General features: G+C 44.1%; 1 protein-coding gene across 1 annotated transcript; it reads right to left on the minus strand.

The window, feature by feature from the left end:
- Positions 1–2,308: 2,308 nt before the first annotated feature.
- LOC308093628 (uncharacterized protein) lies at positions 2,309–20,055 on the minus strand (the record flags this gene model as incomplete). Its single annotated transcript, XM_080439960.1, has 6 exons — positions 2,309–2,892; positions 3,142–3,254; positions 3,518–3,657; positions 11,521–11,652; positions 19,538–19,636; positions 19,854–20,055. The coding sequence occupies 6 exons, from the start codon at positions 20,053–20,055 to the stop codon at positions 2,733–2,735; spliced, it is 846 nt and encodes a 281-aa protein (XP_080296086.1). The 3' UTR covers positions 2,309–2,732.
- Positions 20,056–21,740: the final 1,685 nt, after the last annotated feature.

Consider the following 21,740-nt stretch of genomic DNA (forward strand, 5'->3'; position numbering starts at 1 on the left):
ATACGGAATATAAAACATCTGACAGCTATGTCTTGATCACATGACAAGAGATAATGTAGATAATGTATTTATCTACACTATCTAGATAATGTACACCTATTTGCATGAGGTTTGGACAAAATCTGTAGGAGAAGTAGCAAAAACTGAAACTGAAATTAAAACAAGAGTTTGCTTACAGAGAGAGCATCAGAGACCAATGTTGGGGAGAGCTTGAACACCACAAAGCAATCCAAAACCCATTCCAAGCATCCTGTACCATCTTCTAACTGGACACACACACACACACACACACACACACACACACACACACACACACACACACACACACACACACACACACACACACACACACACACACACACACACACACACCTCTTTCGGCCTGGCGGAGACAATAAACCATAAAAACAAGCAATGATAAATATCAGCCACATAAGTTGGAATCAAAAGCAAGTGAATAAGTAATATATTTTAAATTCATATTATGTTGAGCCTGGACTTAAAGGAGAATACCGGACAAATTAAGTGTTGTCTTTGATGTCTCGTTACTCACCTACCGACGTGAAAAGTGGCGTTCTTTTTTTCCATAGATTCCCCTGTCGTCATTTTTTAAACCCCCTCCGTTGTCATAATGGGAGCGCGTGGGTTAGGGAGATTCGTCTATTATAACCGATGCAAAGTTGTTTTTTTCTCTACTGCTAGTCATTGTGGAGTCTCATGATAGTCAAACATGCGCTGAAACTTCCTGCGAGCCCACCGTTAATGGCGAACGATTTAACACTGGATGCTTGTTTCTTTCCAGAACCTGGCAACTCGTGTTGCCAGGTTCTGGAAACAAGCAGTCGTTTCTAAGACCGAAAAAGTACAACAGAGGAACTCTCCACTTTAAAGTGTCATCTTCACCAGGATGTGGTCTATCTATTCTGCAGGCCTGAACAATATGTGGTTGTTATTCTCATGCACATGAAGTGTCCTTATGCAGTTAACTCGCATATAGTTTTTATAGCATTTTTTTAGCATACATAAAACAACATTCTTTCTACATGGTCATAGTAATTTATTATTGGAGATTTCTCTTTAGGCTGTAGGTCGGAAAACATACTGCGCTACTTTTCTAACTTTGCTTATTATGTTTATTTATTTATTTTGGATAATTTGAAGAAATCAAATAATACAGGCTTATTTTGCATGTAACAAAATGGTTCTATAAAGAAAAACATCACATGGATGCACCTGTTGTATTATCAGTGTTGTAGCCTGGGGGTCATCGGGTGTTTCAACAACATACACCCTCGCCCAGATGACCCAGCCGGGGTTGATCAAGCCCTGACTTATGTCCCAGTAGCTATCCACGGTCAGTCCTCTTAGGGTAAGACAGGGCCACTCAATCCGCTTCTCCGGAACTACTCTGTGGGGACTGGCGGAGGCTGTGGCACGTGGAGGGACTAGGCTCTGTTGGTGGCCGTGGCCTCCTGGCCGGGCTCCTCCTTCGAGACATCACATTTCTCTATTGGTAAATGCTTTGTGAACCACTGATCTTAGTGTTAGTGATACAGGGGCTCCGTTCATGGCAGAAGGCAAGGTTACAGGTTACATTTAAATTGCATTGTACAAAACATGAATCATGTGCAATTTTTAAAGATAACATAACCTTTTTGAGAGTAGTTATTTTCAATGTATACCCTATTTCCTTGTGAAAATAGCCGATCTACAAGCTCACTTTTGGATAGCAACGCTTTGTGAGCTTGTAGCTCGGCTACTTTCACTAGTTTTGGTACAGAGGAGACATCACATTTCTCTATTGATAAATGCTTTGTGAACCACTGATCTTTGTTTTTGTGAAACAGGGGCTCAGTTCATGGCAGAAGGCAAGAGTCTATGATCTTCAACAGACACCGTCAGGCTGGATGAAGCCTTAGCTCAATCCCTAGTGTGACAGCCTGTGAGTCCGAAGGTTGAACGCTCAATTCCTGTCTATGGCCATAGGTTGAGGTGTCCATGAGTGAGGTCCTTAACCCTGGATTGCTATCCACCATCCCTCAGCACTCTGCTCAGCTATTGAGAATGCTCATTTGTTAGTTGCATGGGCTGCTTTGTCTCAAGTTCAATCCATTCTGTTTCTATGTCTTATTGTGCTATTGTTCAATATCGCTTTTTGCCTCTCGAACCTGTTTATTGCTGCTTGCAGCTATATGTATTTGTATTATTACACTGACTGCCTCCTTGTACCATACTGCAGCAGCCTGGTGGCCAGAGAGAAACATTGTCCATCCAATTCAATTCAAAGCAGCTTTATTAGCGTAAGAAAACAGACGTTTACATTGCCAAAGCAAAAATGAAACAAACCAATTGAAAATCAAAAATGTACGCAATATTAAAAGGGAATAAAGAGATGTGTCAAACAGAGTGTCACTTTGCATTAGAAAAACTAGCTTAGAAAACCAGAAGAATTGTGCATTTGCTGTTAGAAGCAGGTCACATCTGGTTCCCTAGTCTATATGAACAATGACACGGTATTAAAATGTATAACAAACGGCTGTTAAGTTCATGTTATTCTCATTCTAGGCTTCCCTTTAATAATGAAAATATGAATATCAATTGAAATGTAATATCTACAGTGCATATTGGGTAGAATCACAAGGCAGTTAAACCAAAGCAAACACATAAACTACCACATGTGAATGAATACATCCATCAACACACCAGCTTGATACATTGTGAAAATGATGATTTCAACACAGAACTCTTTCACAGATCCAACGGTTAGTTTGATAGCATGGATTGTCAAACCATCCTTTCTTAACTCCATTCCAAACTCCATTCCAAAACACAGCACAGTCACAGTCTTCTACTGCTTGAAGCTTGTTATCAGGCTGACCATGGACCCAGTACCTGAAGAAGTAGGAACATTGAACACATTACAATACTGTTATATGTTTTACCCTCTAAATATTTTGTATGTTAATCCTGACCTCAAATTGTATTCTACATATTAGTTACACATTAACTGAATAATGATAGAAAATAGGTATAATTGTCATTAACATTTATTACCTTTTAGACAAAGGCAGCAAATCTGTGAAATATAGTTCAAATGCTAGTTTAAATAAAAGAAAACTGAAACGTAAGGTAAAGTCTTACGTTGGTGTGGTCAGTGGTGTTCCATCTACCCACATCCAGACTCCTTCTTCGTCTCTGTCAGTCAAACCCAGCCACATGTCCTGGTATTTGCCAGCAACTCTCTCAACAAAGTCCTGGACAGAAAAGATGCTGGTTACTGAAGTACAAACTGTACAACATATATATTACAGCAAGCACACGCACACGTGCACACACACACACACACACGCACGCACGCGTGCACTCACACGCACACGCGCGCACACACACACACACACACACACACACACACACACACACACACACACACACACACACACACACACACACACACACACACACACACACACACACACACACACACACACACACACACACACACACACACAAATCATACCTGTTTGTCTTTGCTGTTTATGACCATCAGGTCTGATTGTTTGTCTCTACAGTATTGTCTGCTCTCCTCCCAGGTTTTCCTCTCAGTAGAGATTGAGACGTAATAACACACACCACCATCAAATGTAAATCCACATGATTCTAACAACAAAATAATAAAGTTAGTGTGAACAAGGCCGTAATTGTATCACATTTGACTTGCAATTATCTTGAGGTATTGCACACTTTATTTGTCCTTTAATAAATAATTCAATATCAAACTCACAACAATAAAATATCAATGCACAGTAAAGTGCTGGGTGCGTAATTATTGTGAGTTTCAGTCTGAATATTGTTTAGTTTGTCGACTACGCCACTTTTGTTATAGAGGAGAGTCCCCTTTAAATACACCTTTACTTCTACAGGCTTTCACAGGTTCGAGTTACTGGTAAGTTTCAATACTTTGGTTTTGAGAACACACACTTTAGAAAATTCCCTTGAGAAACTGGACACGGATGCAAAATGTATCAAAAAGGTAAGTATATTTATTGGTCCCTAATACAGTGGCTTCTTTGCCTTAAAAACAATCAAAATAACACTATACTAATAAAACCTAACTAAAACACAACAAAGTAATTTACACAACAACTATAAAATGGATTATAAAGTTGTGCAAATTACGCAGGCTTGGTCAACAGGTTTTCAATTTAGCAGGGGTTTCTGTGCAACAATACTTAAGTAAAGTGCTGTGCCAATAAAGTGCTTTTGAGGTACTCAACACGTTTCGTTTCAGGGGGAAATGTTGCATGTCCATATATGGGGGTAAGTAGGAAGAGGGTTTATGCCAGTCGTCTTTGTCTTCTTTTCTTCTTCTCTCCTTCTGCAATGATAGAAACTATGACCAGTTCACTGTGCATTGGTAAAGTACATGCGCGTTTTCACAGTTGGTGGTTTATACAAGGATGAACGTTGCATGGATCGGTACTTACTGACAGGCCAGGCTTTTACACCTGGCGCTGAGTAGGTTGCGTATGCAACGTTTATCACCACTCTCCGTCTCAGCGCTCCTTTTATGGTCTGGTCTCGGTTCGTATGGTCCTCTGTTTATGGTCTGGTCTCGCTCTCTCTTCCTCCCCTTCGGTTCGATCGTTCCTCCCTCTTGGCTCATAGATAGGTACACCTCGGCTTCCAACTGCTTGGTGGCTGGTGTAACTCGCTCAAGTTCCCTCACTTTATTCCGGGGCTCTCATACAACCTCCTCCTCTGCTACCTCTCTCCGTCTGACCCTCCTTCTCTCTGGGCTCTGCTTCTTCTTTCAACTGTCCCGCCTCCTCTTTTATACCTGTCAAAACCACACCTCTCTCTTCCTTCATTTGTCCGTGGTGACATAATGTCTGGGGACATTGGCCATGACCGTGGCCTTGGGCGGGACCTCGTGACCACCTCTCTGCCACTGAATGTCTCTCAATGAGTGAACCAAGGGACCGGGGGAAAACAATTGTAACTCAATACAGTGCAAAACGGTTGTACAAAAATAATAAGATGGTGGTTAAATGAGCAAATAATTATACATTAAGCACCAATAAAAACCTTTACAAAAGTTTTAAGAAACCCCCGTTTCACCTTTGTCACATTCCCCCCTACTTTTCCGTTGGCAGTCCCTGACAACTGGTTCTAATCGTCATGTCCATACCTCTCAGGTGGCTGTCCTAGGTTCGCTCTTCCAGAGCGTCGCGGACCTTCAGGTTCCCTAGGACCAGGAAAAAACCCTATATAAGGCGGCCATACAGGTCCCACCGGTTCTGACACTGGGGCAGGTGCGGGGCTCTCCATCGGGGACCTGGGGGCTATACACACTTTTAATGCATTCCTATGGATCGTTTTATCTCGCCCTCCTTTCTCAGGTCGGATCCTATATACTAACCCCGCATCCCCCACCCTCTCCAACACCACAAAAGGTTCTGGGTCCCACCATGGGCCCAGTTTACCTTGTCCCTGGCGGTTCCTGTTTCGCACCCATACTCTCTCTCCAGGCAATAGCGGTGGCATGCCAGCTCGGCGGTCATAAACCTGTTTACGCTGTGCTGCTATATTTACCATTTTTTTCTCTGCTGTCCTATACGCTGTGGCCATTCGTTTCTGGTGATCCTGCACCCAATCTCCCACTCCCATTCGATTCTGTGACAGCGGTACTCCTAATGCTACATCTACCGGACGCCTCAGATGGCGACCGAACATTAAGAACGCAGGGGCATAGCCTGTAGCACTATGTTCAGTATTGTTATAAGCATGTACTAACTCAGGTAGGTGTTCATTCCATCTTCCTTGGCGATCAGTATCTAAGGAGCGCAACATGTTCAACAGGGTTTGGTTAAACCTCTCCACCCCCCCATTACCAGCTGGGTGGTAAGGGGTGGTGCGACTCTTAGTAATACCGTAAGTATGACACAATTGCTGCATTAATTCAGATTAAAAATTTGGGCCTCTGTCAGAGTGGAAACGAGCCGGGCAGCCAAAGGGCTGGATAATATGTGTCCAAAGCGCACGGACAGTCGTGGGCGCTGTTTGGTCACGCGTTGGAATAGCCCAACTGTACCGAGTAAACAAATCGGTTGCTACAAGAATATTCTGCCATGCATCATTAGGTCTACCTAATGTGAGGAAATCAATAGCCACTACCTCCATAGGATACGACACTTTAAATGGCTGTAAGGGGGCCCTCGGTTCTAACCTGTCCTTCAGTAGGCTGCAGGCGACACAACCTCGCTGGAACTGGCGCACCGCCCCCTCCATGCCCGGCCAGTAGAACCGGCGCCGAAGCTGCGCCAAAGTCCGGTCTAACCCGGCGTGTGCCGCGGCCACATGGAGTCCTTTCCACACCTCCTCTCGTCGCGCTCCTGGACAAACAAGTTGTGAGTATGTTTCTTGTGTATGTTGATCAGTCACTTGCCTATATAACACATTGTCTCGTATGCGTAACCTGTCCCATTGTCGCAGCAGCTGTCTGGCTTCCCGTGACCAACCCTTCTTCTCCATAAGGGTAGGCAGCCTCCTCCGCTCTACACAACTCCTCACCATTTGGATGTCTGAATCCCGATCCTGTGCTTCCCGCCACTCAGCTCCAGCCCACCCATCCTCCCTAGCCACCGGCGTCAACTCCACCACGGCCACTCCTACAGGTTGAACAGGGAATCTAGACAGGGCATCTGCATTTGCATTGTTTTTTCCAGGTCGGTACTTTATGTCGTATGTGAACGATGCTAATTGGGCCGCCCAGCGCTGTTCCACAGCGCCTAGTCGAGCTGTTTGAAGATGCGCAACGGGGTTATTGTCTGTATATATTGTAAACTGAGCGCCGGTTAAATAATCCTTAAATTTTTCTGTCACGGCCCATTTAAGGGCCAAGAGCTCTAACTTAAAGGAACTATAATTTGCATCATTTTGCTCGGTCGGGTGTAGACTTCGGCTGGCGTAGGCAATCACTCGTTCCTGGCCATCCTGGACCTGCGCCAGAACCGCACCGAGCCCACGGCCACTCGCATCAGTATATACCACAAAAGGCTGGTCATAATCTGCGTAAGCCAGTATTGGAGCCTGCGTGAGGGCAGTTTTTAGAGCATTAAACGAATTTTGGCATTCAGGGGACCACACTATTTTACACTGGTGGGACTTGACATCATTTGGGATTCCGATTAACAAACTATTTAGTGGCCTAGCTATAGCAGCAAACGAGGACACAAAGCGGCGATAATACCCGGCCAGACCTAGAAAAGCGCGGACCTCACGGACAGTCGAGGGTGGGGACCAATCTCTTACCGCCGCCACCTTTTCAGGGTCCGGTCGCACTCCCTCCTTGTCTACAACATGGCCCAAGAATTTTACCTCCTTTTGGAGGAGCTTGCATTTGTCCAAACGCAACTTCAGTCCGTGTCTCCACAACCGCTCGAAGACCTGGTCAAGGTGCTGCATGTGAGAGGAGAAGTCAGGTGAATAAACAATGATGTCATCAAGGTACACTAATAACGATTCTGTCACCTGGCCACTCAAACATCGCTGCATTAGTCTTTGGAAGGTTGCGGGGGCGTTACATAACCCAAACGGCATCCGCTGGAATTCGAACAGTCCTAGGGGGGTGGTGAACGCTGTCTTCTCCCGATCCCGAGGGTCCATGCCCACCTGCCAATACCCGCTAGCCAGGTCGAGTGTGGAGAACCACTGGGCTTTGGTCAGGCTCGTTAAGGTCTCCTCGATCCGAGGTAAGGGGAAAGCATCTTTGTGGGTTACTGCATTCAGTTTTCGGTAGTCGACGCAGAAACGCCAGCTGCCATCTTTTTTCTTCACCAGGACAATGGGCGCTGCCCATGGACTGCAACTTTCTTTTATCACTCCCTTGTCCAGCATGTCACTCAGTAGAGTCTTCATTTCTCTGTACATGGAGGGCGGCAGCGGTCGGTGCCTCTCACGAATGGGTGCCGCGTCTCCAGTCGGTATTTGGTGCTGTACAACGTCCGTCTGCCCGAAATCCTCATCATGGACTGCAAACACCTTCTTCCATTTACACATCATCGCATGCAGCTCCTTCCTCTGCTGTTCAGGTAAGTCATCTCGTCGGGTCAACTCCTCCATCTCCTCAGGTAAGGTCTTCACTGGTCCATCGTCTTCTATGCTCACCAGGGACACTTCCACTGCTCCATCGGTTCCCAGGGACAGGTTCAGGTCTCGTCTCCCGCGGACGTCGGCCTCCTCCACCGGATACAGCTTCCCTAATTTTTGATATCGGCCCACGGACAGGCTATACGAGTGGGGGTTGCAAATGCGCACTGGGACTCGACCATTACGCACGGTGACCAACGCTCGGGCCACTCCCAGATCCTTCCCTTCCGGTATGGCCTCCATCAGGGCCTCGTATTCTGCTCCATTTGGTCCTTTCCATGCACGGCCCCATACTACTAATTCACTGCGGGCGGGGACTCGGATTCTCCGCCGGCCGACAGGCCACACATAGCCCAACGCTCCATCTTCGTGGGTTACGGCTTCCACCCTCCTACAGGCGGCGAAGGCTTCTCTCCATGGCGTCCTCTCCTGTTGGCATGGAAACACAGACCTCCCAGGTAATTTAAATAGTGCGTGCCACACGGCGTGGACCACATTCATTCCAATTATCAGCGGCTGGATACAATGTTCATCTTTCACAATTACTATTCCTCTTCCAGGTATCTTCAGTCCTTCTAATTCTAAATCGAATATGGCATAGCCAGAGTATGGTAAATCGAGACCATTCGCTGCCCGTAGGCTAAACACCAGAGGCCCATTTTCCATCTTTTCTTGTGAGAACTTTTCGTTAAACAAACTCTGTTGCATCAGCGTTACTTGGGACCCCGTATCTAATAAACCCCGCAATTTGACTCCCCCCATCATTATCCCAATTGTCGGACATTCCCCAATAAACACTTCATTGGCCCTTAACTTTTTCAGTGAACGTTGCACCTCTGCCCCCCGGACCTCGGCGACAGGGCGTACTAGTTTAACTGAGCTCGATCGGATCTACAGAACCTCGCTATATGACCAGCCTGCCCACACTGTCCACATATCGGCCTACCTCCTTCATCCCATTCATAGCGCTGAGAGGCCGTGTACCGTCGTTCAGGTGGGGGCGGAGTGCGAGATCGTGCGTCAGCGGTGCCAGTGCGGAGGAGCGGTCTGATTTCTTTCATGAGTTCCTGCGTGAATCCTTGCATTTGGGTTTTAACGTCGTCCATGATTTCCTGTTTTAACTTTTCTCTCCAAGCGGGGTCCTGAGAGGGTTTGGGGACAGAAATAGGATTAACAGCGTGGCACATTATTTCAGTAGTTCCGTGTTCAGCATCTAACAGACAGGCTTCTTCGCGCAGAGCAGCAAAATCTTCATCAGGGTGTCGTCGAGCATATACTTTTAAGGCTTGGCCCAGAGGGCCCTCAGCTAAGCCCATAATAAACTGATCACGAAGAATGGCATCGGAGGGAGCGGTGCCTGAGTCGTGTCGCCGCAGCCCACAAAACAGCTCTCTAAGTCTCAGGATATAGGTTTGTACATTCTCTCCTGCACGCTGTGCGCACCCATAAAATAAAGAGCGCATTTCTGCGACTGAAACAGTTTCTTTATATAAAGTGTCTAAGTATGTAAAGATTTTTGCCACTGTGTCACGTTCGCCATCATCAACCACACTAATTTGCCGTTTAGCTTCGTTCGTGAGTGTTTTGATTACAATAGCAACTTTTTTTACTTCTGTTAGTTCCTGGGTACTTAATAATCCTTTGATCTGCTCTTTCCATTCCTTATATCTACTCTCACCTTCTGTACCACCAAAAGTGGGCAACCACGGGGCACCGGGATACACTGGCATCATCATCATTATAAAGCAAAAACAAAACACAAAAATAACAAAATAACAGTACAGTTTCTCTTAAGGGTTTTTTCTGTGTGTTCTCAACCAGTCCTGCCGCGCTACGCCAAATATGTGAACAAGGCCGTAATTGTATCACATTTGACTTGCAATTATCTTGAGGTATTGCACACTTTATTTGTCCTTTAATAAATAATTCAATATCAAACTCACAACAATAAAATATCAATGCACAGTAAAGTGCTGGGTGCGTAATTATTGTGAGTTTCAGTCTGAATATTGTTTAGTTTGTCGACTACGCCACTTTTGTTATAGAGGAGAGTCCCCTTTAAATACACCTTTACTTCTACAGGCTTTCACAGGTTCGAGTTACTGGTAAGTTTCAATACTTTGGTTTTGAGAACACACACTTTAGAAAATTCCCTTGAGAAACTGGACACGGATGCAAAATGTATCAAAAAGGTAAGTATATTTATTGGTCCCTAATACAGTGGCTTCTTTGCCTTAAAAACAATCAAAATAACACTATACTAATAAAACCTAACTAAAACACAACAAAGTAATTTACACAACAACTATAAAATGGATTATAAAGTTGTGCAAATTACGCAGGCTTGGTCAACAGGTTTTCAATTTAGCAGGGGTTTCTGTGCAACAATACTTAAGTAAAGTGCTGTGCCAATAAAGTGCTTTTGAGGTACTCAACACGTTTCGTTTCAGGGGGAAATGTTGCATGTCCATATATGGGGGTAAGTAGGAAGAGGGTTTATGCCAGTCGTCTTTGTCTTCTTTTCTTCTTCTCTCCTTCTGCAATGATAGAAACTATGACCAGTTCACTGTGCATTGGTAAAGTACATGCGCGTTTTCACAGTTGGTGGTTTATACAAGGATGAACGTTGCATGGATCGGTACTTACTGACAGGCCAGGCTTTTACACCTGGCGCTGAGTAGGTTGCGTATGCAACGTTTATCACCACTCTCCGTCTCAGCGCTCCTTTTATGGTCTGGTCTCGGTTCGTATGGTCCTCTGTTTATGGTCTGGTCTCGCTCTCTCTTCCTCCCCTTCGGTTCGATCGTTCCTCCCTCTTGGCTCATAGATAGGTACACCTCGGCTTCCAACTGCTTGGTGGCTGGTGTAACTCGCTCAAGTTCCCTCACTTTATTCCGGGGCTCTCATACAACCTCCGCCTCTGCTACCTCTCTCCGTCTGACCCTCCTTCTCTCTGGGCTCTGCTTCTTCTTTCAACTGTCCCGCCTCCTCTTTTATACCTGTCAAAACCACACCTCTCTCTTCCTTCATTTGTCCGTGGTGACATAATGTCTGGGGACATTGGCCATGACCGTGGCCTTGGGCGGGACCTCGTGACCACCTCTCTGCCACTGAATGTCTCTCAATGAGTGAACCAAGGGACCGGGGGAAAACAATTGTAACTCAATACAGTGCAAAACGGTTGTACAAAAATAATAAGATGGTGGTTAAATGAGCAAATAATTATACATTAAGCACCAATAAAAACCTTTACAAAAGTTTTAAGAAACCCCCGTTTCACCTTTGTCACATTAGCAACTGTTTGCTCATATTAAAGGCAACTGATGAACAATATGATATAACAATGAATAAAAACAGCGATGTCTCACTGACCACAGAGTCTCTTCTTCAGGTCATCTCGCTCTTTAGTTACATTGTTATATCTAGACTGTAGCTGATCCTTCTGTTCAGTTAGATTGTTATATCTGGACTGTAGGTTGTTTTTCTCTGTATTCAATTTAGAATCTGCAAGAAGGAGAATCAACAAACTAATGAGCTTTACTGTACGTGCAACTTTGTTCTGATAATCTTCAATTGATGGTGAGACAAAGACCTTATTTTGGGGTAACCGGTGAACCGGTATGAAGCTCAGTGAACGACGTGAAAATGTTTGGTATTTATTACACAGCTTGGTTGAATGTTTGATCCTGATTGATCAATCAACGGCGTGTTATTTTCTATAATGACCACTGCTATCAATAACAGACTGCTGCAGACAATGCACATGAATGGTTGTTGTTGCCCTATTCAACAAGGCAGCTGTGCAAAACCAACATACAATGTAATTTTACAGCTAAACAGGAGCTACACTAAAGAATGATTTGGAAAAGCTTTGAGGTGAGAAATTGTCAATGCAGTGACATAATATTTACCTGTTATACTGGACACCTGGCATAGCTAATCTAATGAACTAGATCGTTCTTTACCATAAGCAATTAAATACTTTTAAAATCAATTAAATCATTTTGTTGTTACATGTTGTTATTCATTTAATAATGAATAACAAACCCTAACCCTAACCCTAAATGAGGCGCAGTTTATGGAGCTAGTTCAGGCCAGGCAACTCAAGGGATTGGGGCAACCGATCAGGTGACTAGGTCACATGCTCTTTCCTCCTGATCGGGTGGTTATAGGTACTGTGCTGTTACCTGCTCACTCTGGCTGCCCTGTCTTGCTGAGCCGACGTGTGTCGTTACTGCTGCTGCTTGCTGAGATCTGCTACCGCTGCTCGCTGCTTACCTGCTGCTGCTCGCTGCTTACTGCTGCTGCCCATGAAAACTTATAAATTCTTCTCCCGGTTGTTCGTCCTCCTCGCCATGTCCTCCTCCTCCACGGACACGGGGAGCGAACGGGGTACGGAGGAAATTCCAGACACCGGGATCGCGTCCCTCCCCCCTGGGGACATCCCGAGTCCCCCGGCCAAAGAGATCGACTCTGCGTCCGATCAGCGGCGCCGTAGTTCCCGGCTAGTCCAAAAACAGCTGGGCGACTGGCCAGTGGTGCGGATCCTGGAGGCATTATATGTCAATAATATACCCGTTCCTCACGGGTTTAGCCATGAGGAGCTGTTCCAGTTTCTGCTAGAAAAAGATCAAAGTCCGGCTGATGATCCAGAAACTGAAACCGGCAGAGGCAAGAAGGGGAAAGCTCCGGCGAAAAAGCGCGGCCCAAGCGGTGGAAAAAGTGCCAAGGCTCCGCCGAAGCAGCGGAAGATTGCTGCTCCAGCTCACGCTCTGCCTTCGGTCTCCTCTGCTCCTCCATCTGCCCCTCCTCCGGCCTCTCCAGCTCCGACCACCGCTTCTTCGGCCCCTCAGCAGAATGCTGAGGTGTTATTCGCGCTTACCGATATCAAATCATCATTATCCAGCATGACTCAAAGGCTGATCATGCTGGAAAATAAAGCCAGCACCCAGGTCGATAGCAGTGCAGGTACTTCCGCAGCGACTCCCTTCGTCACGATGACGTCAGCAGCCGATCCTGCAGTCAAACCCAGGAGGAACCTGGGAACTGCAGTCCCGGCGCCAGCAGTAGGAGCAGCGTTTCTTTCCCCAGCAGGGGCTATTCCTGATGCTCTCAGGACCCAGATACTCGAAGGGCAGGACGTTAATCTCATCAAAATTCTTATTAACGCAGCAGATTCTTCAGAGAAACGGATGGTGGATTGTGGCGATTTTTCTGTTATTCTTAAGGAGAGTGATCCAAGATTATCCAAATCTCTTACATTAGCTGAATTCTTCGTAGCTTTCGGCGTGTACAGAGACACGATCTGTGAAGTATATCCTGATAGGAGAGTAGAGTTAGATACTTACCTGTCTATTATCGCAGATTTAGCGCTGTCTTATGGAGGGATGTTGTTTTTTTAATATCACAAAAGCTTCTCCTCCAAAGCAGCTATGTACATACAAAGATTTAATCAGAGAATCGATTGGGCAGTTGTAGATTTAGGCCTGATCAGCAGGCACTTCACGGGCCATCAAGCCATCTCCTGCACCATATGTTCTTCGTTCAGCCACCGTTCTAATCTCTGCCCAAAATCTGCGTTCCTGGCCCTGGGCGAAAGCCGGGCTCCTCGCCAGCAATCTGCGGCATTCGGCCATCAAGCTGCAGCGTTCGGTCCCAGCAAAAGACAGGTGCCTTATGCTCCAGGCTCAAAAACACCCATATGTATTAATTTCAATGAAAATGTCTGCACATTTGTTAATTGTAAATATATGCATATTTGCAGCTGGTGCGCAGACAGCCACCCACGGTCTGTGTGCCCAAGGAGGGTCCGTCCGGCTGCAAAATCAGCCAAATAAATGATTTGCATCCCTCTACGCCTGTGATCGTCCCTGCTCTTTCTACGGCTCTAAAAAATCATCCGAACCAGTGCTGGGTCAACTATCTCATCACCGGACTAGTGCAGGGGTTCTTAGCTGGTCTATGTTGGCTTCCAAAAACCACACATGTGTGTCCAAATTTACAATCCGCCATTAAGGATCCGCTAGTGGTAGACGAGCTCCTGGAGAAAGAGATAAAAAAGGGGTACATGATAGGTCCATTTTCTAAATCACCATTTAACCCATTTAGGGTTAGCCCCATTGGAATTGCCACGAGAAAATATTCAGGAAAAAAGCGTTTAATCGTGGACCTGTCAGCCCCTCATAAAGGGCCAGTCCCGAGTATCAACAGCTTAATTCCTCTGGCCCCGTTTTCCTTATTCTATGCCACAGTAGATAATGCCATTCAAATGTTAAAAATTGCAGGACAGGGCGCTTGGCTTGGGAAGGCGGACATTACGGACGCGTTTAAAGTCATGCCATTACATCCTTCCCAATGGCATATTTTCGGGGTTAGATGGCGGTCCAAATTGTATTTTGCCGTTAAATTGACGTTTGGCTGTCGGAGCAGCCCGCGGATTTTTGACACTCTTTCAGAAGCCTTATGCTGGATTTTGTCCAACACCTACAAATTACCTTTCGTTTTGCATTTGTTGGATGATTTTCTAGTGGTGGATTTCGCCGGGTCACCTCCGGCGCGTTGCATCTCAATAGTAAGAGATGTTTTCAAACAATTTGGAGTTCCTCTGTCTGAGGAGAAAACAGTAGGGCCCTGTACAAGGCTAGAATTTTTGGGCATCATGCTGGACAGTGTCCTCATGCAAGCCTCTCTCCCTGAAGAGAAATTGATTCGGATCAGGGATATTATCAAGTCTTTCACTTCGGCAGCCTCGGTATTAAAAAAGGAAATGCTTTCTCTTCTCGGCCATCTAAATTACGCCATGCGGATTATCCCACAAGGGCGCTCGTTTATTTCCCGACTTTTAGATTTGTCCAAAACGACAAAAGATTTGCAGGGGTCTATCATTTTAGACGAAGGAAGCCAGTCAGATTTAAGATTCTGGTCTCTGTTCCTAGATCAGTGGAACGACATTTCCTTCTTTTATAATGAGTTAGCAGAAACATCCGCGTCAATTAATTTCTTCACAGATGCCGCGCCTTCCGTGGGTTTCGGGGGGTTTTTCAATGGAGAATGGTTCGCGGAAAGCTGGCCTAAAGAAATGGCTGATATGCCAGAGGATAGTAAATCAATAGCGTTATTTGAATTGTACCCAATTGTCGTAGCCTCATTACTGTGGGGTAGCCAGTGGTCCCGGAAAAAGATCACAGTTTTGTGTGACAACGAGGCCGCTGTGCATATAATTAACAAGGGGCGCTCTTCAATTCCCGTAATTAATCAGTTTATGAGGCGTCTTACCTGGACGTGCATTAAGGGTAATTTCATTATGCACGCCGTTTTCATTCCAGGGTACGAGAACAAAATAGCTGACGCTCTGTCTCGATTCAAATTCCAGGAATTCCAAAAATTGTGTCCAGACGCAAAGCCAAGCGGCCTGCCTTGCCCAGGGTTCCACCAGGCGATCCTAGATTAGGCATCGAAAGTCCTCTCCTGTCCTTGCTGAATTCCGCTGCCAAATACATGAGAAATGGTTTAGCAAAAAGCACATTAAAATCTTATGATTCTGCATGGTGGTTCTTTTGTTCTTTCTGTGCCCGTTTTGCTTGCCCGCCATTACCTGTGAATATCCCTATGGTATGCGCATTCATAGTCCACTCTTTTGAGTCCCGCAAGTTGCAGCCTCAGTCCATCAAGGCTTTAATAGCCGGCATTCAGTTCCATCTTCGTTGCCAAGACCCATCAGTAGATAGCATTCTAGGAAATCCTTCAATCCGTCTGCTTCTCAACGGTCTCAAAAAAGAGCGACTCCAAGGCAATGACAAACGCTTACCTCTTACAATCACTTTGGTGCAACAGCTGGTTTCCAAATTAAGATCACGGGTGTACACGCCCTATGTGGATAAAATGGTGGAGGCAGTCTTGTTAATGGCTTTCTATGGGTTTATGAGATGTGGAGAATTTACTACTAGATCACTGGCATTCAATCCTCTGCATGATCTCTGTTTTTCAGACCTAACCATAGAGCATGAGTATTTCACGGTGTATTTGAAACATTCTAAAACTGACAAGTGGTGTAAAGGAACTCCTGTGATCATCGCAAGGAATAATTCTGATTTTTGTCCTTTCAATTCTATGTTGAGCTACCTGGCAACCAGGCCGGTTTCTGCCCCAAATGATCCTCTTTTCCTCACCGATGGCGGCAAACCGATGACCAGATCCTGGTTTACGGCTAAGCTGAGAGAGATCTGCTCAAGCTGCGGGCTTTCTCCAAGTGTCTACACAGCGCACTCCCTTCGCATTGGAGCAGCGACAACTGCAGCGCTGCTTGTGCCTTCGGCTTCACTCAAATCCCTGGGGCGATGGTCCTCAGGAGCTTACACTAGATACATTAGATTTAACAAAAAAGAAATTCTGCATGCCCAAAAGCTTATGAGTGCGCACGCTGTGTAAATCTGCTTAAATAAAAAAAAAGCTGCTGCCGCAATATTCTTTGCTTAATTTTGAGATCGGGTGGATGGCTGGGGATTAGTTATTGGTGACTTCATGGCGTTGGGCTATTTAATATGTTGGGTTTCAAAAATGTTGGGCTATTTATGACTATGCAGTCAGGCTAATATATTATATATATAGTACTGATTCAGATGTAAAGATAGCACGTCTTTACACACATAGTCAGTACACTTTATTTATTATGGATGATAAACAATAGTTATCATTCATCATAGGATGACTCATTATATATATATGTGTATATATATAGCAGATTTCTTTGAAAAAGAAATAAATATAGAATGTCCTCTTCGAATCCGAGTTGGTGCGGCACAGCGTGGACGCCATATTAGGATACCGTCTAGGACTCCTGAATTCAGGGATCAGCGGGTACCTGGATTCATCAGGCTCGCTGAACACATGGATGCATGCTGCATTTGTTTAGTTAAATTTAAAAAATTTATGATGAGGAACTCAGTCATTATATCATGTTAAATTATGGAGCTCCACCATTCTCACAGATGGTTGGTCCGGCGTCAGGCTCTGTGCTCCCAGGCGGTTTTGGGGGTTCTTGCTGTTTTGGGGGTTTAATTCATTCCCTGTAAATGCTATTTGGCATGTAACATTCATTAAAATGTTATCCTTACAGGGGATGAATGGATTCAGAGGCCTGACGCCAAACCATGCTTCCTCATGCTTTCTATTCCATGCTCAAGCTTGCTAATAAATATATATTCTAATCCAATCTAAGAGTTGTCTGACTGAAATGAGGCGCAGTTTATGGAGCTAGTTCAGGCCAGGCAACTCAAGGGATTGGGGCAACCGATCAGGTGACTAGGTCACATGCTCTTTCCTCCTGATCGGGTGGTTATAGGTACTGTGCTGTTACCTGCTCACTCTGGCTGCCCTGTCTTGCTGAGCCGACGTGTGTCGTTACGGCTGCTGCTTGCTGAGATCTGCTACCGCTGCTCGCTGCTTACCTGCTGCTGCTCGCTGCTTACTGCTGCTGCCCATGAAAGTCATCCCACCCGCCTCCCCGGCATCCACCTGTAGGCTCTGTTTCTAGATCCCCATGGGGGTTTAATTAATTCCCTGTAAATGCTATTTGGCATGTAACATTCATTAAAATGTTATCCTTACAGGGGATGAATGGATTCAGAGGCCTGACGCCAAACCATGCTTCCTCATGCTTTCTATTCCATGCTCAAGCTTGCTAATAAATATATATTCTAATCCAATCTAAGAGTTGTCTGACTGAACTGGAATAATGAATGGTGAGCAGCCATTATTATAAATAAACCCCTTAAGGGTGATGAAGACCCTGTCTGTGTTTATTTCTCAACAATGACCGCTCACCATTCATTTATCTCTGACTGCTTATTGGACTAGAGAAGGGAGGAGTATTCACGGTTAGCTTAGATTGTGCTGAACTGTATTATCAATGGGTTTGTCGCAGGTGGATTCAATAACGAGTAATGACTAATCAAATGATGGCTTGTCATGACCTTTAAGAGCAGTGAATTGTGCTCAGCTCAAAGGGCAGCAATGGCAGTGGTGGCCTTAATGTTAAAGGAGCACACTTGTTGCCAGAAGATTCCCGGTTCAATTCCCTGGAACGGTAGGAAGAAATCTGCATGGGGAAGTGAATGGCCACCACTCACTGACTCCCCCAACATCGCTGAAGTGCCCTTGAACAAGGCACTGAACCCTCAACTGCTCCAGTGGAGCTGCTCAGTGGTCAACACCAGGTTTAATGTGTGAGTCTGTCTTTGTCTGTCTATGTGCAGAGCGTTGCTAAAAATGAGAACTTGTGCTCAAATACTACCCTGGGTAAATAATGAACTAAAAAGATAGGCCGTTCTGGTCCACACTCATGGAAGAAAAGCCTCAGAAACATAATTTATCTCCAGATCAAACGGATGTCCTTGTGCAAGAGGTGCAGAGTCAACAACAACAAACTAAAACAAACCCTTCAGGCTAATTCTCATCATTAGCCTTCAACAATGGGTGGGATTTACTGCGATCTACAAGCGCACAATACATTGGATGTGACGCCTTGTGCGCTTGCAGATCAGCTATGTTCGGTGCATGAAGTACAAGTATATATCATGCTTATTGAATTATAGGCTGTCAATCATTTATTATATCATATTTGCTGTTTTATTGAAAAACACTGCTGTACAAAATGAAGGCTATGCATTTAATTTGATATGGTGGGGTGTTTAAACCAGTCATTCTCGTGTCGAGGATCCCCAAATTGTTATGCGTCATGCTGTGCGTTTTAAAAGTCTTTGTGCCAGGGTCCAGGGACCCACATGAGAGAAGATTTTGTCAACATTTTGTCAGTATAGCTGATCTACAAGCTCACAACGTATAGCATCGAAACGGATTGAGAGCTTGTAGATTGGCTATTTTTTTGTTGTTTTGAATTTTTTACATTTTGATTTAGAACAAAAAAAAATTACCTCTGTATTGTGAAATGCATCGTATCACCAACTTATTGGTAATACACAACCCTGACTATTGTGCATTGTGACAAACAATAGTTTTGTGAGCAATTTAACTATTTTCACATGTGGGTTAGAATGCATTTCAAAATGTTAAAATTATGTTTTTCATCTTGAGGGAAATCTATCTTGGTTTTGCCTCCGCCAACTAAAATATGCTGAAAATAGCAATGGACAAGCGTGCACTTTGTTATACGCTGAGCCATCTAAGCAGGTGGATGAAGCAAATTGTGCTGTGCTGGAAAAACACTTCACTTCGCCTCCATAAATTGTCAAATTTCCCAAATGCTGCACACTTCACCAGTCCACCTGAGTCCTGACCCAAAATAGAGGCCAAAGTATTCCAATCAACAGCCATCAACACTATTTCCAACACACATAAAATGTAAAGATAGTGTTTATAGAATGACACTCACACTTTATCACCAGACCAATGATGACAGCCAATAGAAGACTCAGCAGCACCAGACACACTGCAGCAGCTCTGGAATGATTGTTCTTTGACTGATCAGTGCCTGAAAAACATAAGAGAAAACTATCAGAATACTACAGATGGTTTTAACAAGTTATGATGCTTTATGACAGATTAGTAATTTATGTTCTTAATTGACAAAATAATATGACACCAAGTAGTGTGGTTTGAAACAAAATGTGTCAGTTCTTACTTTGATGTGTCAAAATGATTGTGGTGTTCCAGATGTGTTAGTGAATCATTGTAGGATTTATTTGTACCTTCATTCTGCTCCTGTGCTGTGTTCTTCTGCACAGCATCCTGCTGTGTCCCAGGGACAAGTTCAAGGTCGTCTGCAGTGACATAGATGTCTACTATCCTCTCTTCTCTCTCTCCTCTCTCCTCCATCTCCTGCTCCCTCTCTCCTCTGCCATTTCTGACCTTCTTTGTCAGGTCTGGTATGGCGTACACGTCCTCACTCATTCTGGTTCATCTTCAAAGTAGATTCGTTGCACACTTTGTTGGAGAACAGAAATCACAAAAGAGGAAGTTTACTCAATTTCTGTGACGTGCATGAGACAGATATGTGTTTCAAAATCACACTTCACACCCACAGGTTTCAGAAACGCTGAGAGAGGTACAGGGCGTTCTGCTGTTGTGCGTTATTAAAAGTGTTAGATACTTATTTGAGAGTTCATATTTATTTATTAATTATTAATCCATCCCTCCATCTTTTTCATTTAGATTTGCCCATTTGAGCAGAACTTAAATTGGGCCACAAGTCCGATTTCACAGGATTTATCACATATAGCAAGAACAAGCATAGAGGGCCACCTGTTTTCTCTACCCTTTATTTGCATTCAGAAGTTTTTAACCTAATCCCACATAGCCTCAGTAAGCACTTTGAAACCCAGAGCATGTGAGTTCACATAACACATGCATGCTGCATGTTCCCTTTACTGTAAATTTTATTCCTGCATTTTCCTGTCATTGGATGGTTCCTTTGTGGACATCGGCGCCATCTGCCAGCCAAATGCACCCATGCTCTGTTCACCCAAAGTAACTAAGTACATTCACTTGTACTGAGATACTTCATACGATCTGATCTATTGCTTAAATAATCAGAACGCAATTGAAATGTCTAAAATACAAAAATTGTAGATCAATAGAATTCTTTTTTCTTTCTGAGCAATTTAACCAAGTAGAATGTCCATTTAATAAAAAATGGACAAAGAAATAAGAATAATCAGTCAAATCATTTTGGATCCTTTACATTTGTCCAAAATGCAAAGGGGTGCAATTTCTATTATTTTCTTCAAAAAATATACAATTTATTCAAAAACTTACTTCTATTGTCATCTCTAGTTATCTACCAGTCATCTCTATAGTTATCTCTAGTCATGTACTGTCTATAGTAATCTCTATAGTCATGTAGTAATTTCTATAGTCATGTACTATTAGTCATATACTATAGTCATCTCTATAGGCATGAGCATCAAAACAATATTACATTTTTTTTAGCACATGCATCCCATAGGGCTGGACCACACATGGACAAATTACATCATCAACTTGTGATGGGTGTTGTCCCCCTTGAGTAAAAGATGAACTATCTCTAAAATAACTCTTTAAAGGTAAGGTAAGTGATATTCTTTGGTTAAAACAAAACGTTTTTTGTTAAAAAATCAGCCAATCAGGAGAGAGTACCCATTCATCAGCTTCCTTTTTATAGTGTTCATTTTGTCTGTTCATTTCTTTGTGTCACCACTTCCAATTTAACTTGTTTAATCTGTGTCCTGTCTGAGTTATCTATCCTGATTGGATAAAATTGGTATCCTGACCTGAAAATGCATTTTGTGTTTAATTACGAGCTGGAGAGGCATGGAGACTCATCACACTCTGTATATCAATGATTTCTATCAGAATATATAGCTATTTAACACTTATTTTAACCAAAGAAAATCACTAGTTATAGAGGGCACTTATAATGTATTCATTCAAGGTATATAAGACTTATTAGCCAGGGATCCTTACAACAACAAAAAACACTTACCTCTAACTGTTAATGCTTCTTTTTAATGTCAAAGCTGCTGTAGTGTAATATAGAAATGTAAAATATAGCCATGCACGCTCACAAGCAAGAACACGCTGTGAGCTTGATCGGCTAT

Source organism: Gymnoscopelus braueri (assembly GCF_963280865.1).
Source record: "Gymnoscopelus braueri genome assembly, chromosome: 10".
Lineage (NCBI taxonomy): Eukaryota > Metazoa > Chordata > Actinopteri > Myctophiformes > Myctophidae > Gymnoscopelus > Gymnoscopelus braueri.